Source organism: Amia ocellicauda, chromosome 15 (assembly GCF_036373705.1).
Source record: "Amia ocellicauda isolate fAmiCal2 chromosome 15, fAmiCal2.hap1, whole genome shotgun sequence".
Classification (NCBI taxonomy): domain Eukaryota; kingdom Metazoa; phylum Chordata; class Actinopteri; order Amiiformes; family Amiidae; genus Amia; species Amia ocellicauda.
The window spans coordinates 8522628-8550501 of record NC_089864.1 but is presented as its reverse complement, the minus strand read 5'-3'; the positions used below and the strand labels follow the sequence as shown (position 1 = coordinate 8550501).

The 27874-nt window shown below is 42.9% G+C and overlaps 2 protein-coding genes across 3 annotated transcripts; one reads left to right on the top strand and one right to left on the bottom strand.

Annotated features, from left to right (window-relative positions):
• Window positions 1-6: 6 nt before the first annotated feature.
• klhdc10 (kelch domain containing 10) lies at window positions 7-11565 on the top strand. 2 transcript variants are annotated; one of them, XM_066723490.1, is made up of 10 exons: window positions 7-226; window positions 4289-4381; window positions 7417-7638; window positions 7825-7979; window positions 8086-8234; window positions 8521-8605; window positions 8803-8869; window positions 9116-9163; window positions 9474-9613; window positions 9740-11565. In XM_066723490.1, the coding sequence occupies exons 1-10, from the start codon at window positions 133-135 to the stop codon at window positions 9947-9949; spliced, it is 1263 nt and encodes a 420-aa protein (XP_066579587.1). In that variant the 5' UTR covers window positions 7-132; the 3' UTR covers window positions 9950-11565. The 2 variants fall into 2 exon arrangements, with proteins under 2 accessions (XP_066579587.1, XP_066579588.1); XM_066723491.1 differs by lacking the exon at window positions 4289-4381.
• Window positions 11566-12791: 1226 nt separating this feature from the next.
• cax1 (cation/H+ exchanger protein 1) lies at window positions 12792-26727 on the bottom strand. Its single transcript, XM_066724236.1, has 20 exons — window positions 26597-26727; window positions 23207-23374; window positions 22769-22899; window positions 22161-22269; window positions 21699-21815; window positions 21538-21599; window positions 20968-21123; window positions 20224-20409; window positions 19795-19897; window positions 19229-19370; window positions 16822-17005; window positions 16584-16683; window positions 16371-16489; window positions 15943-15980; window positions 15410-15522; window positions 14758-14906; window positions 14530-14624; window positions 14066-14144; window positions 13847-13955; window positions 12792-13466 (listed from the first exon to the last, which is right to left on the bottom strand). The coding sequence occupies exons 1-20, from the start codon at window positions 26649-26651 to the stop codon at window positions 13393-13395; spliced, it is 2289 nt and encodes a 762-aa protein (XP_066580333.1). The 5' UTR covers window positions 26652-26727; the 3' UTR covers window positions 12792-13392.
• Between the last annotated feature and the right edge of the window lie 1147 nt (window positions 26728-27874).

The window sequence follows — 27874 nt, the reverse complement described above, 5'->3', positions numbered from 1 at the left end:
TTTGTCTGCGAGGTGGGCTGAGTTGTTTTAGTGTTTGGGATGCAAAAATCAGCCCTGACGAGCTTGCGTTTTAACATTTGATTGTAGGTAAATCATCATTCGTTTATTTAATTTTATTGGGGGGGGGGGAACATGTCCGCGACAGACGGAGCTGAAAACACCCGCTGTGTGGACCAGCTGAATAAATTCGAGAAACTGTCTGGGAGGACTCCATCGAGAACAGCAGGTCAGTTCACAATAATATGTACATTTCCTCATGATTACAACACTGGTTTATCCCTCTTGTGATCAGGAAACGAAAGAGCGGCGTTTCAGTGTCTTTAAAATGAAACCTCCGTAGACCTAAACAATGCGAGCGAGTCTGTGACGTGAATACACACGGTAGCGGATCGGACTGTGTAGCACAATCCGTACACGAACAGCTCTTATTTGCTATTTGTAATTATTTCTGTTCTTAACACATTTACAAGCTTATAAAATAGTTTCAGATGTTGCATGCGTTACAAGTCGCCAAGATAATTGCATTGCATTTCAACATACTACTGTTTATTATTAACTCAGGGGTTGCACTCATGGAGTAAGGTTTAGCAAAGTGGGATTGCTCACCATAAGGGGTATGTCAGATTGATCTAGGGAGATGTGACAGCTCAATCTTGGCTTTGTTTAGCTTTAGAAATACCAACTATGGTTAAGTATGCAGAGCAGAGAATTTACTACATATTTACTACGCAGAAATGTTCACTTTTTTTTAATTGTATTTGCTCAATAAAGGTGGTAGCTCTGTTAAGGTTGGCAGTGGTTTTAAACCCTTAGTAGTTAATAGATACACAACACTGGCTGACGTGATAGTGTTTGTTGCCCTCTGGGTGTGTGTGTGTGTGTGTGGGGGGTGGGGGGTATTTAAATAGTCAAATGCAATGTGACTCGACAAATTTGCTTTATAACCTGCAGAGGAAATGATGCAGGTACTTTGCATTTGTGGTTTACAATAGATTAGTCCGCAAAGTAAATGTGTAACCAGTAAACCAGCAAAGTTGAGTGTGTTTTTCCCCAAAAGAAGAGGATCAAACGGAGCAGCAGCTGTCAAATCAGAAATCTTTTGAAACCAGTCAATGAAGGAATGCACTGGTGTAAGGTAATGGCTAACTGGTGTGAACCGTGCTTTCTTCGGTTGATTGACTGAAAATGTGTGAATGTCTGAAAATGTTGTTTGCAGGTTCAGCTTTCCAGCCCTAGACATAGTGGGTTCTGTCACATTGGATCAAATCCCTCTCAACTTTATTATAATTGATAGTTGTGTGGAAGGTCAAAATACATGAATACAGGTAGTAGCCCAAGTCTTGTGTTGGGATGTGAAAAGTCACCCGTTAATTCTATTCCACTTGTCCGCACGACGCATCACAGTGTGAGATTTTATTTAAGTTGTAGGTAAGCTCAAATTCTACAATGTCCTTTTTTACCTGCAAGGCACCAGACTTCTCTAGATTACCTATAATGTGACGCCTTCAATGTAAATTCAAAAATTGATGCTTTTTGAAAGTAGGGTTTTTCAGTTTTATCCATGTTCATTTTGTTTTTTCTTGCTATATAGGCTACAGTGGTGCAAAATTTGTAGTGTAAAACTGTTTTGCAACAATTGTATCAGCTGTCATGAACTTTGCTCCTGAAAACCACATTGCACAGTATTTTGGTTTTGTTTGTTTTAATTGCAGACCTTTTTTTGTGTTTGTTCCAAAAAAATAATGGTTAATTCTCCTAAAAGAAAATAATAAAAAAAACATATGTTTCCGATTACTTACCTTATCTGTTAGTTTGTATGGGAAGGGAGTGATTAAAAAGATACTACATGTACAACCAAATCAAGCTTTCTTAGTCAAGAAAGGACTGCTTATCCTGAAAATCTGATTATGATCTTCTGGGATGATATAGTGAAGGTCAATCTTAACCCGTCTTGGATACATACATAAACAAACAAAACCAAAGTACATCAGAGTACATTTCCGAGTACTTTGAGTACATACCACTGCAGTATTTAGACTTTAGCGGTATTAATGTTATCTTCTTGCATATACAATTTGACTGGTTTCAGATTGTATTGACCCTTCATTTGAAAATGGTATGTGTAATGTAATCGTATGAAACAAAGGCTTAAACTTAGCCTGAGATCTAAAGTACAGGAAGAACCTACATGGTAAATAACACATTATTAAATTGCATAAGGAGTAGGGTAGGTAATGAAATGCATCTCCAGTTTGGTCCCATTTCACCTCTTAAAACTGTGGTGTAGGTTAGCCCATCTCGGAGGCATTTCATGTAGATTTCCGAGTTATGCCCTACTAAGATCTGTCACTTAATCCTCTGAATGGGAAAGCTACCAAGAGCTTCTTGGTTAACACCAGCTGGGGAAAAAGACTGGAGACTGTACAGATGTCCACACATAATCAGCTTTTTTTCTATTTTTATAAAAGCATCTGGTGAAAAGGAATGCAGAACGTTGTAGTCCAGATTTTAACCTTGAAAGTATAATGATATGACTTGGCTGTATGCAAGCGTTTAGGTGGCTGACAGTAGCCCTCAATGGGAGAACAGTTTGTTGAAAGCCTGTGACACTTCATAAACTGCTAGTTACTCTGCTAGTGTAATATGCCAAATATATAATGCATGTGATCTATGATTTGTACATTTCCCCAGCTGATTGCAGAGGTGTTAAAGAATACTGCATATCAGGAGGAACACTGTTGTGGGCATTCTCCAGCAATATAGTCGATTTCCTGCAGCACAATGAAGTGAAAGGTCTGATCTTTAGAAATGCCCAGAGGTCTCGTCCTCGAGTTCTGTGGGTCTGTTGTCAGCTGGGCCATTTCCTGTTTTGCAGCACTTGTTGAGGCATTTTGAATTTTCAGGGTCTTGGACCATTTAGCAAGCTTAAAAAGATTTTGGGTGCCGCCTAGTGTATCTGCTATAGGTTTCTTTGAGTCATTGTAAGAAGCAAATAGCAGTTGGCCTACTTATTTTATCTTTGTTTTTACTTTCCATATGGATTAAAACATCCTTTATCAGGATGTTGCACCCATGTGTTGAGTCCCAGTTTCCCTTATCCACAGTCTGCTGACAGTTTGTGGGGTGGGGTCTGCATGTTCTCCAAGTGGGGAGAGGGCAGAAAAACATTGGCCAAATTCGTAAAGCACTTGTATGCCTATAGGAACTTGCTTGGCTTGTGTGTTTGAGCTGTTGAGATTTATGATTTTGAATCCCAATTTCTCTTGTGTCAGTACAAGTAAAAGCAACTGTTAATCCCATTATTTATGTTTTAAAATTTTAAAATTCTGCAAAGTGAGAGGAAGAGAAGATCATGTCTGTAATTACATGGTCTTCTCCAGGAACACTAGAGGCGATGAAGGCAGGTTTTCTCTGAAAGTGTGGAATCAAACGGATTATTTTCACACTGAGTACACAACTGAGAAGGCAAAACTGTAGCTCTCACTGGTAGCCCTGTGGAGCTCGTTGGTGCCCTAGGGGTCACTGTTGTGAAGGAAGCAAAGGAAGCTCTGTCCGATTTGGTGAGTGCTCAATGCTGGTAGTGCTTGGCCAGTTGTGTGCTGCCTTCAGAGTAATCCACATTTCTGCCAGCTGACGAAACTCACACTGGAACCGGCACTGTCTGTGCTAGAGGGCTTGTCTTGCCCTCTGAGCAGAGGCTTTTACTGGCTGAGCCACTTGTGAGCCCTCAAACACCTGTATTCCTGCTGTACTTGGTGAAGAAGTGGAACTGCCATTAATTCCACCACTGGTATGTTTCTAGGCTGTATGGTTTCACAGGCTGTACCACCCTGGCAGCACTGCTTTATCAGCACAGGTTTTGCTTACTGTAGTGTATGAGTAATGCAAAATGCATTGGTAATCCATACCATGTTTGGGGGTGTAGCATTTTGTGCAGGGGACGACCTTGAGCCACTCTTTTTGTTCTAAATATGGGATGTTCTTTTTCCAGCTGTATTTTACACCTGAAATCCCACCTATAGAAGAAACTAACCGTGCCATTGAACCAGTGGCACTATTAATATCTGATGGCTGTTGCATTCAGAATATGGTCCCCCTGGCTGACAGTTGTCTTTGCTAAGGACCTGGTCTTTCTATTGGTCCAATTTGTCCTTTTATTTGTGAGCAGGGGTGGAGAATGCCACCCCCCTTCTCCGGTGCTTGTGGTTTACTATTTGTTTGTTTGATTGTTTGCCATTGTGTACCGCTGTCTGTGTGACTGACTCATTGCCGGTAATTGTGGTAACAGGCTTTAAGAAGAGAGTACGGTGGCTGCCTGCTAGGAGACTCTTCACTCAACCTTGCCCCAGCTTCAGGATCCCTTACAGGTTTTTGAGAGAAGGTGGGTATCATGCCAACTCAAAACAGAAACACAAAACTGTGATATCTGTGAAAGAATCCCTGTGCACCTCCCCACCCCCCATCCTGCCTCCCCTTCCCCTGGTAAAAGGCGTTGCTTTTCTCCACTGGTACTTCCAGCTGCATTTGTCTGGTGATGAGAATTGTCCCATTGGCGTGAATGTGTGCATCTGTGTTTATAACAGGTGAGAGTGTTTAAACATCCTCTAGTGTGTGGATTTTCTTTTTCCTTCTTTGGTTCTTTCCATGTTTTCATACTAATATCCTTTGCAAAGACTGCTACTGCTTCCATGCACCAGTGACCATTGTTGATGTTCTTGGGACTGAGGAGCCTCTGAAAACAACTTCTGGGTGCATCAGTGGTTTTCCTTGGATGTACTTGGGGGAACCCTGATCTATAATTGGTTATATTAGTATATCTTGCCGAGACACTGGCTTTCTAAACCTCACAGGCTGTTCACACTCCATCACTGTGGGAAAGAGGAGCACCGGGAAGGCTGGGCAGGTTGGGTAGTAGCATTTGACCAATTGGATGACTCGATGTTCCCTGCTCATGCTCCATCTGATTGGCTGCCATCAGCTCATTGGCTTCGTTTTTTTCCCCACCGAAGGGAATGATCTCGTTTCGCTACTATTCTACCAATCCAATCCAATTATTGCTCTGAACAGCGCACACTCGTATACAGGATTCGTTTCTTGATCTAAATATTTGAAGGAAAGCTCTGTTTAGTGTGTTACTGCAAATACAAACTGACACATGCTTGAAAAACAAAGGTTCAACCAAGTATCAGAAAATGCAAACCATTTCAGCTGCATAGTTGGAAGGGTTATGAATAGTCAGAAACAAAGAATTTGAGGCATGCATTGAAAGTGGATACAAAAATTGTTCACTACAGTGAAAATAGTTTGACAAGTGTCTTCTGCAGTTTGATGAATCCTGAGATGCTATAAAGTGACAGACCGCTGTTCCGGAGAAACAAAAGAAACCCTGGTTGTATGTAAATTATGCATAGCTGCTGTAATCGGACGTGTTGAGACTGTAACATGTGCTCTGTCGAGCAGTGGAGGTGCGATTATCAGTGCCCTCTTTGTTCTGCTAAACTAGTATTGTTATAGAAAAGTTTTTGTATGTGTGTTTTTTTTTGTTTGTTTTTTTTTTAATTTGGATCTGATGTGGACACTGCAGAGGGACGTAGGAGAAATGAGGTAGAATGTAAATAAAATATAAACCGAAAAGCTTGATCATTGTTTCAGTCTGTCTAGGAGGTGCGGTTCATTCTAGATCTCTTTACACTTTTAACACACAGTTACTTATATTTTACTTTTGCGGATGCTTGTGATCTATGACAGATTGGATCCATCATGCAATGGCTTCGAGCAGCAGCAGCAGCAGCAGCAGCAGCTGCATTGCTATACAGACCCCATCGCGGGCAGCTGCTGCTGTGCTTGCCTGTGGATGACCTTTCCTTTGACATCTAGGAATCCCCTGCATCTTTTTAATCTCTCTCAAAGCTGCTGGGTGCTGTTTTGGCAGATGACTGTTTCACTCTCCACAGGTCTCTCCGATCTGGCCTCTTTGTTACATGGAAATTGCTCTCTGTATCTCGGAGTAACCTGCTTTAAATCAGGGTTGTTTAAGCTTCTAAATCTCTTGTAATGAGATGTCTTCCTCAAAATGACATTCGTGGTATGCTTATCAGCAACTTGCTTTAGGCAGGGATGATGGATTTCTTCTGTTCTGTAAAGTGTACACTAAACTAGACCCTAGCCTGATTCTTTGGGATTCCCCTAGACCACTGAATTAAATTTTGCTACTCTGATATCGTTTAGTGAACTGATGGGGATTGCTGTTAAACACTGCTAAGATGCATGTGCAAAGTGGCATGCTTTTGTGTACAACCTGTGGGTATTTCATGTGTCCTACAGGCTTTTACCTGTGCTTTTGTAATTTGAGATTTAATCAGATTTTTCCCAGTGATAAGGAAGTGACTTGACAAATGTCTTAGTGTGGATTACAGTGTACTCTCTAATGTCATTATGCACTGGTCCAATGTGGTGTTTTGCTCCCATGGTCACCCCATAGTTCTTCACATTCTGTTCTTAAACATGTTTTTAGGTGCTGCTTTGGCATTTAGTTGTGAAATCTACCAAGGATAGTAAAGTAAATGGGCTAAATGTGCTTTGTCTTGCATGTAGAACCAAGAAATGGATGAAGTGGAGTTCCTTTTTTTTCTTGGTTGTGAGAGTGGGGATTCTTAAATGCAATTATGAATATTAAATCATACTGTGCTGTAGCCTGTACCCTGCCTTCAACTCTCTGGAGTGGAGAGAAAAAATGTGTCATTCTCTTTCATGAGGGATTATAGTTTGGCCTGGAGAGGGAAGTGTGGTGGTGTTGGAATCCCACTGCTGGTTTTGAATGTGCTTTTCCTAGTTGAACCAAGTTTGTCCTTTCCTATGATTAAACTTGGCCATAGCCATGTGGTAAGAGATTAGTTTTACTTCCCCTCTTTGGTAATGTTTTGGGTTTTTGCAAAAATGTGAAGGATTTGCCTATGCAAGAAGAGGGCGTCAATGGTCCGGTCATTCCACTTGGTTTTCTGAGAATGGAATAAGGGCGTTTGAATGCAATCTTTTTAAACCCGGGCCTTCCATGTTTTGTTTTCCTTTGTTTACAGGATATGGGTTTAATGCAAAACCACACTTGGCCACAGTGAAGCAGGTATATTAACATAGCCTGTTAGTAAAAGGTCTTCCACTCGTGTTTCTAGAGACCATTAATTTAGTGCTACATTTGAGCTGCAGCACTTGGTTCCAACTAAATTTGTATACCAGTGTATAACCACTTCCAATGGTTTCCAATATGCTCCCAAAAAGAAAAAGGAATTAATTTAAAAAGTTACTTTAAAACCTGGGCTGTGTATTGGACTGAGTTTTAATGCTTCTGGAGTGATGAGTGCGTGAGTGTGTTGGTGGGGTGAGGAACGCCCTCCATGACGTATCCCTTCCTGTCTGCAGGTCACCGCGCCCCCCCGGCCCGGAGTGGACATCGCTGTGTGGCAGACAACTCCAACCTGTATGTGTTCGGAGGCTACAACCCGGACTACGATGAGTCTGGCGGCTCCGAGAATGAAGACTACCCTTTGTTCCGGGAGCTGTGGCGGTATCACTTTGCCACGGGCACTTGGCAGCAAATGAGAACGGAGGGCTACATGCCCACAGAGCTGGCCTCGATGTCAGGTACTGAACGTCCCAGTTCTCCACACGTATTCTCTCAGATGTGCTTCTCTGCACAGGAACCCCATTAGAGATTTAGTTCCGTCTGTATAAATGTATGCACGTGTTTAAGCGCCAAACATTTTCATGTATGCTTGTTACTAAAGTGCAGTCTTTATTAAATCCACGTCTGTCCTCGTCTCTCCTCAGCGGTCCTGCATGGCAACAACCTGCTGGTGTTCGGGGGCACCGGCATCCCGTTTGGCGAGAACAACGGCAACGACGTCCATGTGTGCAACGTCAAATACAAGCGCTGGTCTCTACTCAACTGCCGGGGGAAGAAGCCCAACCGCATATATGGACAGGTACAGAGCTGGCCTTTCAAAACGATCTACAAAAAGCGTGCGAATGAATCTCACAGTTTTATGGTGCGAGATCATCGATTGATTTACTCAACCTGTTGTTTTTAAGGCGATGGCCATTATAAATGGCTACCTGTATGTGTTTGGGGGAACGACGGGCTACATTTACAGCACAGACTTGCATAGACTGGACTTGACCACCCGCGAGTGGATCCACCTGAAGCCCTACAACCCCACCGATGAACTGCCCGAGGAACGGTAAGGGCCCGTTCTGCAGTGGTTATTACTGTAGATGTGTATATACCACCTTTTCACACCATTGCAGTGAACACGGGTTTATATTTTCTGACATCTTGGTTTGAATACATTTCTAAGTTTCTCGACCAACAGATTTAACAAAGCACCCCTTGTCGCTGCACAAAACGGACCTAAAATTTGACTTTACTGTAGAGAAATGTGAACGGGGCAAGATCCAGTATGATGGGTTATGCTCAGTACTCGTTATACGAGCAATCGGAGTGATGAGGGGCTTTCTCTTCCAAAGGTACCGTCATGAGATCGCACACGATGGACAGAGGATATACATCTTAGGCGGAGGAACATCTTGGACTTCGTATCCCTTAGACAAGGTATCCATCCTTCACCGTATCAAAACAATCCTTGTAAAAGACAGCCGTGTGAAAGTAATGCAACGTAAGAATGCGAACGTACAGGCCGGTGAGAACCTGCTTGTGCCTCGACCTGCGTATTGAAGGCGTGGTATCTAGTGAGTGGTGCGTGTTCTCTAATGGCATGGTGTCTGATCGGTGTGTACGGTTTCTGTCAGGTACACGCATACAACCTGGAGACGAATTGGTGGGAGGAGATCACAACGAAACCACATGAAAAAATAGGTACGTTTAAAACTTCGCAGCCGTTAAAATGGGTTGAGAGGAAGGCATTATGACTGGAATGCTGATCTATAGGTTTCCACTTAATGTTTATTGAATTAAAGGTTGTATTTTTTTCCCTCGTTAAAAAAAAAAAAAAAGGGCTACATCATTCTACCTGTAAGAAAGTGTTTATATAAATGGACCGACTGAGTTCCCGTTTCCTAGTGCCGCTTGATGCAGTCTGTTCTGCTTGGTTGATTTCTGTAGGGTATCCAGCGGCGAGGAGGTGTCACAGCTGCGTACAGATCAGGAACGGTGAGTGTGACTCATTCGCCCCTCAAACCCACACGCGTCGCACAGAGTGACTAGATTTCACTGTGCGCACATTTACTCCTGTACCGTGTACAATGTTGATCAAATAGACACATTTGAGTATAATATTGTAATCTCCCATGTGATCTTTTACATTGTTTGCTTCTCTGGTACTTATGTTTTGCCCTTTTTGAAACATTTCTTAAACTTCTGACTGTTTTAGCCACGCATAATGTGAATTGCTTACGAATCGGGTAGCGTGTATTCGTGTCTGAAGCAGGTGCTCTGAGATTCAGCCAAGTGTGTCTTTCAGATGTTTTTATATGTGGTGGTTATAACGGAGAGATGATACTGGGCGATCTGTGGAAGATCAGCTTGCAAACCTTCCAGTGGACAAAGCTGCCAGCCGTGATGCCGGAGCCGGCCTACTTCCACTGCGCTGCCGTGACCCCTGTGAGTCTCTCTGGTGGGACGCCGGTCTGGGCTTTCTCCTGCCGTGTCGCTGTCCTGTGCTTTGTAACGGTTCCTCTTTCTGTTCTGCCCCTTCTAATACCCTTTCTCCTTTCCCGTTGCCCCCAGGCTGGCTGTATGTACATCCATGGCGGAGTGGTGAACATTCATGAAAACAAGAGGACTGGCTCCCTGTTTAAGATCTGGCTGGTGGTGCCCAGCTTGTTGGAACTGTGCTGGGAGAAGCTGCTCAAGTCCTTCCCTCAGCTTGCCCAGCTCTCCACCCTGCAGCTTATAAACTTGGGTCTCACACAGGAACTCATAGAGCGATTGAAATAGGACCGACTCTCGGGAGGACGCCGGACGCCGACGGACACGGCAAGGACGGGCTGTGAGCTGAGGACTGGGAGGAGCTCCTTCGAGGATCTCCGGTGTGGGCCGCCTTAAACAAACATTGGATGCCTTTTTCCCCCCTCCCCCTTGCACTTTTAATTAATTTTTTTAAACCGAGTGGAATGTCTCGAGTCCGATTCCAGCCCGAGACATGGAGTCGCCCTTCCCAGCATGACGCGTGGACGCCGAGGTCACGGGCCTGTTTGTGACGTCCGAGCGGGGCACGGTTGCCTGCCTGGTTGGAGGTCATCCTCTGCTTGTCGATTAAAACACTACTTGTCGTATTGCCTTGTCAGTTCGAACAAAGGCCGGTCCTGGGCTCTTCTCCCGTCCCCGTTCCCGTCGCGGCTGTCGGACCCCGAGCGTGTGAAGGGAGAGGGTTGTCGGGGGGCGTTCGGTCACGTCAAATGGTTTATAGGCACAGTGTTAAAGTAGAGCCAGTGTTAAATTCATGTTCTAACCGTCAGCGTTTTGCATTCATACTTGGTCTTAATTTATTGATCGGAGTGGGGTTTTTAACGGTCTCTGGGGGGCTTTTATTTTAAGATCCCGTTTTAAATGCTTATTGTGCTCGGGCTTGCGTGACCAGGGCAGATCGGGGCTCTCGCGTCCCTGTAGATCTGCTACTGAGGACGAGCGACCTGATCCGTTTAAACTGCGCCGAAATGAAATGCCTAGGATCCCCATTGCAAAGTGCAGCTCGTGTCTGGAAGGCAGGGCAAAACCTCCCCCATCAGCTAGGTCTTGACATGGATCTTAACCATCTGCTTTCTGGTCAACTGTAATATAGCCGACTTCCTCTTTCTGGTCTTCCCCGCCTTATTTTGTCTGCCTCAGTCTTCCTTGTTACTGCCTTCGATTTTACTGTTTACTGATGATGGTACACCAAATCAGATATCACTGTGAACATGGTGCTTCTTACATCCAAATGTTTCTTTTCCGTTGCTGCGTGTTGAAATGAATCTTTCCAATGGCCTTTTATTTACTTAACTTCCAAATGAACTGCGCGTTTGCAATTTTTAGAAGTTAAAACCAGTCGTAAGCAGGGCCTTTTTAATTTGACAAATCGGTTTCAGTGCCTTTTTCCCCCATTTAGCAAAGATATGAGTTTCTAATCCATCTGGATTCTTTTTAGTAACTTTAGTTTGTATAATACATTTTGGTTTTAATGTGAACTTTAGATTTTATATTTCAGCTGTGGAAATGGAGATGGCTCAGGAAGACAAAATGAGTTGGAAGCCCCTTTTGTTTGTTGTTTTTAAGGTTGGGAACTGTTCTTCGGATACGTATTTCAGATTTTCACTGAACAAATGAAGGAAGGTTCATCTTTTGTAAATGCTTACAGATATTTTGCTAATAACTATCGTTTAGATGCATGTGAAAGTACCTGGTGTGCATGTAATCATAACTTGAATTTTTATTTTGGAGGGGAGGGGGTTTCTTGTAATGAGTCCTTGCTGTGTAGAGAATGGTTTTAAGGCAATCACTAATTATATGTACTTGTGTAATTGTTTTTTTTTGTTGTTTGTTGATGAATCAATAAAGTCCTAATGTAAACTTTGTTTTTATTTCTAGGCTAGTGTTTTATCTGCGGTTACACATTGTGGTGGTTATGTTTTATACCACTTATCAAAGCATGTGGACTAGTCTGATTTGCAGGGTTTGTACAGAGCCCTTTCATATCAGGGTCAGTTCAGGAATTAATCTGAAAAGGATATTTTAAATTACAGTCCTAGAAATAGAGGGGGTGAGGTTGTCTTCGTTTGATTATTTGGGATATAGTAGTGGTGATTTAATGAAATGAATGACCCTCTCATACAGCAACCTTTAGCAATGCACTGTGATAGAAAAATGGATTCCTACCAAAAAAAAAAAATTTTAGTGAAGGAAAATTATTTCCCCCTGATAATGCAATAGCAACAAAGGTTATTTCCATACATTTGATAATGTGCTCTTAATTATAAATCCTCTTATGATTTTTTTATATATTAAACTGGCCAAAGTTTCAGGACCATGGGCAGGGCAGGGCAGGGCAGGGCAGGGCAGGGCAGGCTGGGATTCCTGGGGGCAGGTTACAGAAACGGCTGCAGGTTTGATAAACACCCCTTGAAGAAATGCACCCCCCTTTCACTAACCTGTAACCAAGGTTTTCTATTGGAGATGGAGAAAGAAAAAAGTGCAGTTACATCTACAGTTTATGGCATGTGTACCTTAACTGAAAAGTTCACTGGTTACACAGTACTGTGTATATAATATACATAAGATTGTTTTAATGTTGAGAATTTAATTTGACTTGATGACCTGCAGCAGGCTGGGGCAGTTGTCATTTCCAGTCCCATCCGAGACACGATTGTGGGTGGCTCTCACTCCCTAAACTGTCTAAGCCACAAGGATTTTTCTTCCTATAATTGAATGTTTACCAAGGGAATTTAAGGTTATTTCAGTTGTACACAGTGCAATACTAAGCAAACTGCTTCCCTGTGCTGTCAGTGCATGATTTACCAAACTGTCATTAGGTTGAGCTTATGGAGTTATAATTACTAGTATATTTGGCCCCCCACCTGTTCAGAAATTGTTTCTTGAGAATACAACTCTAAGAAGAGACCAATTATTTGTTATAACTGGCAAAAGGGGCAAATAAAATGCTGCACTGGCACTCTGTTCAGAGCTTTCAATACACGGGAGCTGGGAAGGTGGTTATAAATCAAGTGCGAAGGAGGAAGTTGGGCACAAAAGAACCGATGCAGGCTGCCGTTAACAAACTCAAAATAAACACAGTGGAAACCCATTCACCTTTAAGAATGTGTTTATTGTTGTACAGTGTGAAAAATCTCTATCTACAGGTTAAAATTCAGAAAGTACCTGTAACCACTGAGCCAGAGCTTGATAACACATGAACATCGAATCAGTTCCCCTCGAATACGTTTAACTATCCTACACCCAAAAACCGCTCCTGATTTTGTGGACTTAAACACGTGTCAAACATTACTGCTGCATAAAGAACTAAATACAAAAAGTTATTTTATTATTTTGCTATCATTACTGTGCACAAATCTGCACTGACAATTATCAGCATTTTAAAAATAGATATAAACCGTATTCACACATTTTATGAGAATAAAGTTGTAAAAAACAACCATTTACCACAAATGCCAAAATAGCCTAATCAATATTTGAACATTAATATAAAAAAAAGCCTTCATTATCCGAGACTTGGCCGTTTGCATAATGTACCGAACTCTGAGGTTAGTATTCAACTTGACAACCATTCACAAACAATCCCCACGTTTAAATGTAAAGAGTTATCAATAAATATATATAGCTTGTGTAAACAAAAGTTATAACGCTTTCTAAAGCAACGTCGATGACGGTTTCTCTTCACTTCCTTCTCAGCAGCCAGCAGGGGAGGGAGCAAAGAAGTACATGGCTAGGAGGATGAGGTACACAACTACCAGAGCTGTTCCTGTGAGGAGAAACAAACACTCCATCAACACCAGACCTGACAGCCTCATCACAATCTAGATTGTATGGAAACTCAGTATTCAAACTTCAAAAGACCCCTCTGCTGGAAGAGGACTTTCACAATGGTGTTATAGTCTGTGTTGTGTTGTTAAAATCTCTCTGCAGTAGACAGTTATTTCTAAATTATATATAATACAGCTGTGGATCTTTTAATAGTCATCGTAACATTTAATTCTATATATTAACATTCAGAGCAGAGGTAAATTTGTCCACTAGAGGTCTCCGTTTTGAAGCTGCAGACCACAGCGGTGACATTCCCCTCAGTGAACACACGGGGGCGCCACTGCAGCTGTGTGAACACTGGGCTCAAGAGCGGCTTACCCTGAAAGTAGTCACACTTGCCGTCCATGAAGATGTAGTTGACCAGGATGACGCTGAAGATGCTGGCCCACAGGTGCAAGTCACTGAAGATCAGAACAAAGCCCACGTCCTGCAGAAAGAGGAGAAACCGACTGTAAACCCACTCATATTGTTGAAATATACGGTTTAATAGAAGGACAATACTGAATACTGGGCATTCATCGCCTGTAAAATACTTACGTAGAAGACGTTAAAGAGGATCAGGACCGGGATCTGAAGCATGCAGACCTGCACGGCCATAGAGCTCCCGACCTCGAAGCTGAGAAAGAACGGCACAAAACAGAAATGGGAAAAAGGAGGAAGACGGGGGCCATAATAATTTAATACAACCTGGATAAAATAGGAGTTCCATACAAGTTATGTTTTAAACAAATGCACTCCAACGGCATTACTCTTGTACAATGCATTGGAATATTCAATATCATTCAAGAACAAATAAGAGGAATGATTTCACCTTTAAGAATGCGTTTTTTTTTTTTTAGTTGAGATCAGTGGAATGGATCATTTAAATATATATTTATATTCATCTATGGTACTTTGTAATCAGTTTAATTACAGATGAGTAGATTTACCCCCAACGAACAACAATTGCTATATATAAAAAGAGGAAATTGATACAAACAGAATATTTCACAGACGCCTACCTCAGACTGATGTTATTCTGAAGGGCAAACTGGATCCCATTGACAATCTCTGGAATCTCTGGGATCATAGCCAGGACAGTGACACCAATGAAGTACTGGACAGACAGAGGGAGAGACAGAAACATTGACAGAAAAGGCCACATCAGAATCATCCCCTTTCAAAAATAGATTTGAAATAAAAATGTACCATAATGTTTAACCAAAGGGAAAACAAGATGGCCGCAGTACCTGAGACACCCGGGAGTTGGACAGGATGGGCTCGATGTGCAGGGTGGTCAGGTCAGCGCAGGCCGACATCAGCAGTGTGGCCATGATGAGGATGATCACGGCTCTCCAACGTGACCAGTGGACCACTGGGATGTGTTGGTGACCAGGGACTGCGGTACACAGCCGGGAGCAGGTTTAAACAGCATGGCCCACCGGTGGAGGGGCTGGCGAGGGCTCTACAACACCTCATGACCAGTTGCAGACACCCCTTATGGATTGGCTAACTTAAATAGATCTAAACTAGCGTAAAGGGTTGACTTCAAAGTACTTTGTGCAGCAACTCAAGGAACACAAATTAAGGGGAAACTGTAAGAGACTCAGGAGATTAGATTTAGAGCTACTTTTGTATATAAACTTGAGGGACATGCTCTAAATAATAATGTAAACTTCTCAACAGATGCATTGCAGACTATGAAATTTCCTAGCATTTCAGACAAGAAATTAAGTTCTAAGGGTCACAATAATATGCATCTTCCTGACACCTCATTCTGTGTCACCGGTTGCAACTTCTGCAGGTGCAGTGAGCATGGGGACACTCCCAGCATGCAACAGGCCTACTGTAAGCCTTGCCAACTGCATTGGACACATTTATCTGCAGAGTCAATAGACTGACCGTGGCAGTCACTGATGTGAATGTCGTAGATGTGCGAATGGGTCTTCAGAGTGAAGATGAGGCCGATCAGGTAGGCAGCAGGGAGCAGGACTGACACAGAGTAAACCAGGGGCCTGGAGGAGTCAAAATAGGGGGAATAAGGGACAGGAGGCTGTTGGGAGCCCTGTGGCTACAGTAATGACTGGAGGACAGTGTGAATAACAGGACAAAACAAGGCAATCCACCACACAGCAGCAAAATGCAATTTGCCTTGCAGACACCTCCCTTGCAGCTGATGGGCAAATAATGATCCCTCAAGGTGAGAAAACGATTTAATACAAATATGTAGAGACATTAACAGATCAATATGCAGAGAAAATTCAGTTATCTATACATACATTTTTAAGTACAGAGGCTAATAAAAGTGCATCTACATTCTACTGGAGTAAAAGAAAGTCCATCATGAAACATAGCAGCTTCAGCCAATTATAAATCTGAGTTCTCGACATCAAAAGGCCAAAAATAAGCATTTATTAAACCGGGTCAGTACTCACTCGATATGGCTGTGAAACAATGAGTAATTATTTTCACTCTGTGGAAAGAAAGGAAAGGGAGTCAATTGGCTCAGGAATAGCATGTAAGTCTGTGCATCGTCTACCATAACCATGGCAAAAAGGATATTCAGGCTACACTGGATTAAAAAGAAACTGACCTTATAAAAGTCTTACTCCATTGGATTTTGAAAATACACAAGGAAGTTCAGTACACAATGTACACTCTCAAGAGAAAAACATAAGTATGGTTTTATTCTGAACAGAAATAATCAATAATCTAAGATAACCATGTGAGCATTTTATTTACTGCTGCTCTTCCCTTTCCACATTGTTACTCGCACACATTGGCCTACTGAATGAGTTTGAAAATAGGTGGCCATTTTAATGTCTCCAGATCTAAAGAGCAACGGAGAAGGGAGGGTGCTGACCAGGTCGTAGTGGCAGTTGTGGCAGGTGAAGGAGCCAGTGGCGTTCTCAGTTGTGTTGGAACAATTCTGGCAAACCAGGTTCCCATAGGCCTTGGAGAACAGCGTTGGGGCAAACACACCTGCGTAAGGACACATGGCTGCTATGAATCTGGCTACGAGATAAAAGGAAGGTCTGACTGTTTATTGAATAGTGAAGACCCTGCCATGTCTCACCTCCCACCGAGATGAAGAGCAGCGCTGACCCGACGCCGGCGGAGCGGCTGTTAAACCTCTGCTCCTGGTGCTTACAGCCCCCGATGATCATGCAGACACCCTGGGGAAAGACATGGGCTTCTTCAGAGGAGTAGCACGGCTTTTCATTTCATTAACACACTGTCAGTTGCGCAGGGCTGTTTTGCACAGAGCACGACACTGAAATGGTATCGACCACATCGGTCAAGAGTGGACTCACCGGAACTAAGAGGATGCAGCCCAGCAGCGTCCCGGTCAGCGCAGACTTCACGATCTCCTCGTAGCACTTGTTGCCTTCCCGGAAGCCCCTCAGCAGGGCCGTGATGTAGAACGTCAGTTCGGTGATCGAGCCGAAAGTCGCGTTCAACACTGCGCCCACCGCGAAGTTACTCTGTGCCGAAATACTGCAAAATAAAAGGAGGGCACAGTCCAACCAACAGTCCATCCAAACAATGTGGGGAAGCAATAAAAAAGGCAAACAGGATGTTAGGGTATTGAGAACAAGGGCTGTGATGTTCAGACTGTACAATGCACTAGTTAGAGCTCATCTGGATACTGTGGACAGTTCTGGGCTCCACACTTCAAGAAAGATATCGCTGCTCTAGAGGCAGTTCAGAGGAGAGCAACCAGACTTATTCCAGGTCTGAAGGGAATGTCCTACTGAGAGACTGAGGAACTGAACCTTTTCACCCTGGAACAGAGGAGACTACGTGGGGACTTGATCCAAGTCTTAAAAATCATGAAAGGCATCGACCACTTCAAACCAGAGGAGCTTTTCCAGATCAGCAGGGACACACGCACCCGGGGACACAAATGGAAATTGGGCTTCAAGGCATTCAAGACAGAAAACAGGAGACGCTTCTTCACACAGAGAGGCGTCACAATCTGAACAAACTCCCCAGTGATGTGGTTGAAGTGACCATGTGGGAACATTTAAAAACAGACTGGATAGGATCCTTGATCACTTAGTTATTAATGGACACCAAACGAGCACGATGGGGGCGAATGGCCTCCTCTCGATTGGACACTTTATGTTCTTAGGTGAGCACAGGGGAGCCGAAACTCGCTCATCCTCATATCGAATCGGTTCACAGGGCGAGGGGTTTTTGTAAGTGGATTAGGAAGTACATAAAACATCCTTTTAGAAACCTTTTTATTTTAAATATCTTGTTAAGTCATCCTAGCAATCAATCTTGGGGACTCACTTCCTACAGCCCCATTTCATTTCCCATTTCATCTTGAACAAAAAACTATTCACTTTTCCTCATTACTGAATTCTCACCATTTGAAGGACAACACTAATCGAAAGAAGTCCGCCTGTACTGTTCCTGCATTGCCTCTTTACCTCAGGAACGTAAACATACTGGCTGACCCCTGCTATGGAATAAAGCAATGAAAATATGGACTATAGAAATGCATGATAGTCACACACAGTGGCTTTCTGCAGTGGCAAATGCCCTTTAAGTAATTCCAAATTAATGATCTTTATATATAACAATGACTGTCATCCACTTTTAAGACAACAAAAACAAATAACTAGATTCTCTGCTATATTGTTTGCAGACTGCTATATACACCAATCAGCCATAACATTGACCACCTGCCTAATATTGTGTAGGTCCCCATTTTGCCGCAAAAACAACCCTGACCCGTCGAGGCATGGACTTCCCTAGACCTCTGAAGGTGTGCTGTGGTATCTGGCACCAAGACGTTAGCAGCAGATCCTTTAAGTCCTGTAAGTTGCGAGGTGGGGCCTCCATGGTTTGGACTTGTTTGTCCAGCACTTCCCACAGATGCTCGATTGGATTGAGATCTGGGGAATTTGGAGGCCAAGTCAACACCTTGAACTCGTGATTCATCAGACCAGGCCACCTTCTTCCATTGCTCCGTGGTCCAGTTCTGATGCTCACGTGCCCATTGTAGGCGCTTTCGGCAGTGGACAGGGGTCAGCATGGGCACCCTGACTGGTCTGCGGCTACGCAGCCCCATACGCAACAAACTGCGATGCACTGTGTGTTCTGACACCTTTCTATCTGAACCAGCATTCACTTTTTCAGCAATTTGAGCTACAGTACCTCGTCTGTTGGATCGGACCACATGGGCCAGCCTTCGCTCCCCACGTGCATCAATGAGCCTTGGCCGCCCATGACCCTGTCGCCGGTTCACCGCTTTTCCTTCCTTGGACCACTTTTGATAGGTACTGACCACTGCAGACCGGGAACACCCCACAAGAGCTGCAGTTTTGGAGATGCTCTGACCCAGTCGTCTAGCCATCACAATGTGGCCCTTGTCAAAGTCACTTAGATCCTTACGCTTGCCCATTTTTTCTGCTTCTTACACATCAACTTTGAGGACAAAATGTCCACTTGCTGCCTAATATATCCCACCCACTGACAGGCACCATGATAACGAGATTATCAGTGTTATTCACTTCACCTGTCACTGGTCATAATGTTATGGCTGATCGGTGTAAATCACTGGAGACGGCTGCTTGCTGTAAACAATATAAAATAAGTCACTATCACCTGTGAGGGCAGGGCAGCAGAAATATAAATAATGATGTAATTATTGCCTTAAGTGTCTCAGAGCATCACGTGCAGGTAAAGGATTGGGCTACCGGGCCTCACCTGGCGATGGCCATGCCAATGAAGTAGGACAGGGGGATGATGGAGCCTATGGCGGTGGTGAACTTCACCGGGGAGCTGGCATAGCGGTTCTCCTTGTCTGCATAGCCAATCACCAGCGTGATGATGACGAGAGGCAGCAGGTCTGGGATAGGCAGGTTTAAAGGAAACAATAGGCACACTGAACGCACAAAGGCCCGACAAAATAAACCAACAAACATTCCACTGATGTTGACATAACCTTGCCATATTACTAGCAAAACAGCACTGTTGTGGCTGTGACTGCATCAGGTGATTGTTTGGGGTGATTACAGAGGGACTGAAGAAATATTTATGGAAAGAATACAGTGGAAATTAATTATCCTCAAGTTTACGGCAAATTGTAATTACAGAGAGTGCTAGAGAACACAGGTTACACCTCCCTAGGTGATTACACATTTAATGGCATCTCGTAAAAACAATCTGTAAGTTATGCCTGTTGAAGGGGTGAGTTGGTGCCCTCAGGCAAAACCACACACTTTATATTGATCTCCACTGCAGTGTCTTCAGTGGGAGTTTGTCAAGGATACTGACGGCGAACACATTCATCCCGTCGACAGTGTACTTGTAGTAGTAGAAATTAAAGGCACGGTAACAGCACAGCATCACCTCCGATTCTGAACTCACTTCTGTCTGCAGGGAAAACGCAGCGAGAGAACAGACTGAATGCTTCTCACGGCACAGACGAGCAGATCAAATTCTGAAATCATTCCATTAATGCCAACCAAGAGAGACCAAACTCTTAAATTGAGCTTCCCCACACATACACATTGAAAAGAGGATTTAAAACTGTTGCTTAAAGAGACTTACAAGATACTACACTGCAAGTCACAGAACTCAACAAGTATTTAGCCCTGAACTCCCTGGGATTCCCCAGTGATGAAGCCCTAATTCCTCTCACATAGTATCCACAACGGCAGTTACTTTAGCCTAAGAGAAGAAACGTCATCAGTGGTTACCTTTTTTGGATTTTCTATACGGACTAGTTCGGGGGGCATGAGCAGGATGATGCTGATGGTTCTGGCGTTCATCTTGGACACGGGAATGGTGAAGACCAGAGTCCAGGAGAAGAAGCAGACCAGGGCGTGGGTCAGGAACAGGACAGGGTACCCCAAGATGAGCCAGACGTAGGTGCTGACCCGGCACTGCCATCACAACCAGGAAGACACAGTCAACAGGCTGATGGCACTCCCTCCATTGCTCACACCAGTCCATCAAAGCATGGGTCAAACGGCAAACACTTAAAATGTACATAACGCCTACCTTGGAAGAACGCACAATGCTCTTGGCAATTTATTGCTAGAATGGACCCAAATAAGCTACATAGGCCAAGAGACCTCCTCGCACATAGTCTTGTGTTCTTCTAGATGCAAACTTGTTATACAGTTCCTGGTCTGCAAAGGTCACGTGTCTACAATTTCTACTTTTATCTACATTTGCATATTTTTATACCGGAGTTGACATGTTCAAAGGGGCCATGCACACGACTAAATATGTGTGCCAGAGCACCGAAATCATTACATCATACCAAAGCTGTGGTCTTTGTTAGCGAAGCAATTTCTACATCCGATGGTATATCAAGTTACCTCGTGTAACTTGAATATAAAACGCAACAAACTTCTGCTTTCCAGGACTGAGCCCAGTTACAGCCGTCTTAGGTTGCGTCTGGGTTTTGTTTGTTTGTTCTTGGGTGCCATCCTTACCCAGTAGCGGGGCTTGCAAGACCTTGTCCCCGGGGTCCTGGCTGGCGCAGGCTGCGGGGGCGGCACCAGCGGGGAGGTCTCCTTCACTTCATCCACCTCGGGTATGGCCTCACACTCTGGGAATTTCAGGCAGCACTTTCTGAGAGGATGGGTTGCCTGAGGAAGACAAAGGCCCGAAGAAAACAAACTAAACTAAATATTAACTTTAGCCACCGGGTTGCAGGGCCACAGAGTCACCTCTCCGGGAGCCACTGCTGCAATTGAGGGGATTGCACAAACACTTGGGACCAAGTAAGCTATGGAAAATACAAAGTGACACCTTCTAACAAGATTTACACGGTTTGTTTGTAGTGTATGCGCAGTGGGTGAGATAAGAAAGAAATGGAAGTGCCGCGCAGTTGTTAAGCTGTGGGGCGAGACGCCAGAACCGAGAGAAAGACCTTCTGCTTTTAGTCTCACTATCTCAGTCTCAGAAGAGAAATGACAAACGGCAAAAACTGGAAATAAAGCAACAAAAAGGGAAAGCGTCCTGCATTCAGCAGAGAATAAATATACATAATCTAGACTTACCTTCTGTATTGACTTGCCAAATGGCCACAGAAAATAACAAGCCAATTTCCAACAGAGCTTACCTGAAAAGAAAGCATTTAATTAAATTCAATTAAAAGCCCTCAGTTTTGTTTAAAAATATATTATCCATAACATATACATATATAAATAATAATACTTACCATATGGAGCTCCAATAACAGTCACAAACATCAGAACACTAATAAGCAAGTAAACTAAAGACGTCCACCAGCCGAATAAAAGGACATAAGTAACATTGCCACATGTCACCAAAGACCCTGCGATAAATGAAAACAAGGATTGGGAACAGTATTGCACACAGCTTCAAGGATTTTCAAGCTACATTAATAGGTCTTTTACAAGTACAATTTTCATGCTGCCTGTTTAGATTACATTGGCTGGAGGAGAGGCAACCAATAGGTATACGCCATAAGCCACAGACCCCCCCGAGATTTATTTTCTCCTACAACCGTTTCATCCAAAAATAGTTATTGTTTCTCTCCTCTGTACCTCATGGTTTACTTTTCCATTTTGTACGAATCACACTCTCATATCGTTCTTATGCTCTGTGGCAACCTTGCAAAGGGCGCTATACCCAAATACAATTGGACTGGCTCACCCACCCTCAGGGGCCCTGACGGTTTTCAACTCGGAGTACAGTTCCTTCACAATCTCTGATCTGTCCTCCCAGGGTCTCTCTGTGACATGGCTCTTCCATTTCTTAAATCCAAACTGAAAATAAACAAATGCAAATAAGTGAGAACACAGAAACACTGCAGAAATGTATGATTTTTCAAACTATAAACTTATTAATGAGGAATTATACGTCTTACAGAATAGCATTAAAGGGGAAAGAGTATTTGGGGCCTATGGTCTACTCTATGGGCACGTCGCAGTCGTTCAGCAGGCCATTTTACCTCAGGACAGGAACGCCATCCATATCCCTCCAAAAGAGGAAATGATCACCAACCACCACAACCAGAAATGTCAGACATTGTGAAGTAGTCCGAGGGAGTTTTCTAGACTTCCTTTTTTTGGTTTGTTTGATTTTCTTTTTCATTCTCCTCCCGTCTAAACTATTCATCAACCTTTGGAGACTCTCTGTCCTCCTGCAATCCACTCTATGTGCTCTATAACGTCCACTACTCTGACTGGACTGTCGGGATGCACTTGCTCAGGTCACGGTGTTGAGGATAGTCATAGGGTCAGTTCAAACAGCCAGTGTGCCAACCCTGTAGTTGTTGGCGAGCCGGTGAGCCTCCACTTCGTTCTCCGCAGTGAGAGTGGTCTTGATGGCACAGCCGTCGCATCCTTGCACCTCCCCGGAGCGGTGCAGGCACTTAGTCGGAGTGACTGACTGTACTGTGTGTGGGGGGGGGGGGGGGGAGGGAGGGAAACGAGAGCAGACAGTTTCAGACAGGGAATTTTAAATGCACTAGTACCCTAGTTATTCATCACAGCCACTCGACTACCTCCTTTGTTTATACTTTATATTTAAAATATTCTCTTTTGCTCATAATTATACAAGCTTTGTCCTGTTAAAAGAAACCACAGCACATGGCACCTCAGACATGAAAAGCGTTCAGGAAGATCCTAAATTAAATAGCAGATTCTACCTGGACAGCAATTAAACGACTACAATAAACCACAAAAACAAAAAACAACCCACCTCCCTGGCCTGCCATGTATCTCGGGGTGAAGACGTTGAACTGGTGCGAGTTCCCGGGGGAGTAGATGTCGGTGAGCTCCGAGTGATGGCTGGATATGCACAGCCGGTCACACAGGGAGCTTCGTCTGTGCTGCGGCTCCGCTCTGTGATCCAAGTCCTGGGGGAACTCTGCAAGAACGACACGACGGCGTCACAGCTCTGGCACCACAACCACACCTGGCTGGCCTCGCACAACACCAACTCGGGGATGGATCAACCTCACCCATACAGTCACACCTTACATCAGACTGACCTCTTTTTTTATAGCTTATACATTTTATTTAAAAGGTGCTGTAATTTAATTAATATTAATAAAGTGTGTGATACTCTTAGATCAGGAAAAGGTTCGTTTGCTAAATACAAAGAAGAATAAAAGGTAGCCATTTAGATCAAAATAAATAAAACCACAAACGTTGTATATGCAATTGCAGAAGTGGAAAAAGAAACTTAAAACAAGAAGCAAGAGTGCACACGGTCTCCCCCGCTTTTGAGAGTGTGTAACTAATATATCGTGCATGCTGGTCACAAGTCCTGCCAGTCTATAAGCCCTTCATTAGTGGAACTGCAGTGCTGCTTGCAATTAATGAAAATGCATTTACAAAACAACTCAAATAAATACATGAACAGCAAGGAAACATCCTCTGGTTCTACAGTCTTTCTTCAAACTGAGACTACACAGCGGTCATTGATTTATTCCATTCCTCAACCAGAAGCCACTCAAAGTAATGATACCTAAAGACATTTATTGAACTGCCTTCTTACCCAAAACATATAGACAACACAGTCAAGTGTGTAGAATAAGAAGCCATTACCTTCAACTGCAGCTCTGAAGAACAGTTACTCTTATAGACGTATCCCAGTTATGGCAAGAGTGGCTCTATTTTCATGCCTGACCGATCAGCACTAGTGGACTGCGTTCGCTTTAGATTCCCATGATCTGTGTGGGGAGCTAATCAATTTTAAATCTAGGAGCCAAGGCAGCAGGCGATTGGTCACATGGGATTTGTTTCTGTTTTGTTAAAAGGATAAATCTGATCTTTTGTTTCAATTTGTTCAGCAAGACTTTCATCACGACGTTATGAAACTTGTTACCACTGGCAAAGCATCCGAGCCAGCGTTTCTCAGATGCCGTGAAGAGGAGAGAGAAAGGAAAGCGAGTATAAATATACGGGCCAATTAGACTCGCAGAGGTCACCTCAGTTCTGCAGTCACTGCTTTTGAAATAAGACTCTGCACTCCCTGTACGATTATCTTATGTATTCAATTGTTTGCTCTCTTTCTTAAGAAAATAAATAGTCAATTAAGTGCATATTTTGTTTTCCTCCCAGACTTAAACATTTTCCTGTCGCATGCCAATACATTTTTTACTTTAAGTGAACTAAGCAGCACAAAATGACTGTCTAACAAGTTCCTGTTTGCAGCCCAGAAACACAAGGGCTGTTTGTCTTCAGTTACCGCCTTTAATCAGCCTCCTTTCCGATGCCAGGTGCTAACACATTGCTTAACGTTCAGAGCTACTCAGCTGCAAAGCCCAGCGATAGCATGGAGCTCTCCATTTGAGTTGTGGGATATTAGGAAAACCAAGACATCTCAGAAATCACCCCCATGGATCTTATCAGAAGTGCATGCAGATTCTTGCAAGTTCCAGGAGATTCTGTAATTGTTCCTACAGATATTGCTCGTCTCCTTGTTTAGCCAGACATCATACTTCAGAAAAAGCTTGATTACTAGATCAGTGTGCAATGCAAGACAATGAGCATAATATGGTTTAAAACCCAGGAGACAGAGGTCTATCCCCGTGCAATAACCACATCAATAACCATATCCCTTGCAGCTTCATTTGATTTTTCAGCTTAGACAGCAGGATCAACACCAATGAACCACAGGCCACATAATAGACTACACAGCAGATAAAGAGAATGAAATTATTCCCTCATCCATTCAAAATCCTGCTAACTTACACAGAAAGCAATAAAGAGTAAAATGCGTGCATTTGTTTTTCTTGAGGTTTGCTTTAAATACATGTTCACTAAAGCCTACTGCTGGTAATCTCAGATACAGCCTGATAACCGAGCAAAACATACAGAAACATTAACCCCTCCCTTTCTCGATACACTGCAGACACATCGTTCACGCAGCAAATGAGAGCGAGGGTTAAATAAAGCCATTTGAACCAGGCTCTAAGTTACATGGTGGACAGATCTCCTGACTGGAATGGCAGATAACATCAGTCATGAGACAGCAAGAGGACAGAAATTAGCAGGGCACCAATCCGCTTTCCATATGGGGTGAAGAGGCAAGGCAAGGGAAGGCAGGATTCCTTGTAATCAGTCTAAATACCGCAAGCATCTGCTTTTTAATGTAAAGGGCTGGAAAACATGGAGAAAGAGCTTGTTAAAGGCAGGCTAGAGATAGTTTGCAGATCCTGCTTCTGATGTGACCTGATGAAACACTGGAAGCAGATCATACCGAAGTCAGACAGACTCCATGAGAAGAGTGAGCCAATGGTACAAGGTATCCTTCAGTTTAAAACCCAGACTATTTGTAGCACCTACAAGTCAGTCCACAGTATATGAGCACCACACAAGATGAACATCATCCAAACAAATCCAGAGGTGAACTTGCTCACAACTGCTCACATCAATGAGTACATGATTTGTACAAAGATTATCGTAAAGGCATGAAATCAAACGATTCATAATTTAAATGGTAAAATCTGTTTGTTCCAGGAGTTGCATAATTAACCACACTTGCACGCAAACATTGTGTAAAACTATCAATTTGATACAAAAATGTAACTGAATTTCCTCAATAGACAACAGCACCTAGCAGGGATTTGGTGCAAACTGAGACTAAAGAAACGCCATGTTTTATATAGGGACACACTTTTCAAACACTTTATATAGGCCATATGATGTAGTATATTATGTCAATAGCATTTGGCATTGAACAACGATATGATATACAATACATATAATAAAACTACATTCATAATGAAACCACTATTTGGCTATTGCAGTAACAGAAGTTACAGATTTGCATTAGAAGTAAACATTGCTCGTATAATACATAAAGTCGGTATATGACAGATCTGGAAACAGGTGCTTAAGTGGGTTATCATTTATTATACGTTAAAACACCAATAAATAAATGTTACACGCAGTAACCAGCTTTATTTAACAGCGTGCTCTTAGAAGGGTAGTCGATTTAAAAGTAGATACTTTGTTGCCTTGCTAGAAAGAAAGAAACACTGGACTGCGACATTAACCTGTGTGTACATCTAAGTCTTCGCCTCAAGAAACTCCCGACAGGCTGAAGATACAAACGGCCCCAAGTCGTGCTTTATCTCACCGAAAGCATCGTGCGTGTTTCTCCGCCTGCGACTGCAGTCCGTGTCTAGTGACATCCCTGCGGTTCAACCCTCAGCCCCTCTCTGCTCCTTTATCGCTCACAGAGCAGCGGCGCTTTCGGGACGCACTGGAAAACAGCCGGCGTGCGGTGCATTGTGGGACTTGTAGTGAAAACAGCCGACCTGTGGTGCGCTCGGCATTGTGGGAATTGTAGTGGAAGAGCTCCACTTCTCCCCAGTATTGTGAAACTCATTTTTACAAACAATGTATTTATTTATATCGTGGCTTCCAAGAAGATACAGCAATTTGTCATGTTGCAAATACTCAAATCTGCATGTAAAATAAGACAAAATAATTAACCACTCTTTTTTTTGGAATCGTTTTATTTTATTTTATTAAAGGTAAAGATTATACAGTGTATGTATATGGCAAGCCAAATGATCATTTAGCGATATCTGTAATTCATTTAAAGATATCTTCAAATATATAGAGATATCTCTAAATCATTTCAAGATACCTGCAAATATTTAAAGATACCTTCAAATACTTCCAGATATCTTCAAATATTTCAAGATATCTCTGAATCATTTAAAGTTTGCAATGAACTGCTAATGCAATTACACACATGAAGCATAAGGGTGTTTTTTTCCATCTTTAGACTAGCAAGTCTGACCAGCCTAAAATTTTCGTTAAAGGGAACATTACAAACAAAATATGTTGGATACAATTCAGAATTAAAGGAAATCTCTGTTAAAATAATCTGATCTAATAGAAATGCCAATCTTTATTATTATTATTATTATTATTATTATTATTATTATTATTATTATTATATATCCTCCCCCACCACACCTTTCTCCATAAATCGAAGCTGGCAGTTGACTCTATTCTAGAAAATAGATTACATGACTGGCATTATCATGAAATACAGTGTCTAGAGTTTATGTGAATGCCTCTAGTATCTATTGTACATTTAAAGGAGGATTATAGAAGCTCACATACCCTCAGAAAAACTAAACCTTCAATGTTATGTTAATACACAGCCAAAGTATTTTTACTGCACACATGCAAATGCTAACAATTATCTGTTCTATCAATCACCATGAACGTGTAAGAAAATCCAGCATTAGACAGAGCATTAAAACCCTGCAATTTTCTACAAAAGTATTTATTTATAGATCAGTCGCTCTGAACGTGGTATGCACTTCTACAAAACATTTCATAATAGGAAGCAAAGCTGTCAGAGGTCTGCGAGACCCATGCAAACCACGTTACATAA

Coding starts and splice junctions, on each gene's coding strand:
- klhdc10 (XM_066723490.1), top strand. CDS start 133: ATGTCCGCGACAGACGGAGCTGAAAACACCCGCTGTGTGGACCAGCTG. Junction 4,382..7,416: donor TTACAGGTTTTTGAGAGAAG/GTGGGTATCATG, acceptor TCCTGTCTGCAG/GTCACCGCGCCCCCCCGGCC. Junction 8,235..8,520: donor GATGAACTGCCCGAGGAACG/GTAAGGGCCCGT, acceptor TCTCTTCCAAAG/GTACCGTCATGAGATCGCAC.
- cax1 (XM_066724236.1), bottom strand. CDS start 26,651: ATGTCACTAGACACGGACTGCAGTCGCAGGCGGAGAAACACGCACGAT. Junction 22,270..22,768: donor GGCTCGCCAACAACTACAGG/GTTGGCACACTG, acceptor GTTTATTTTCAG/TTTGGATTTAAGAAATGGAA. Junction 17,006..19,228: donor ATTGGCATGGCCATCGCCAG/GTGAGGCCCGGT, acceptor TTTATTTTGCAG/TATTTCGGCACAGAGTAACT.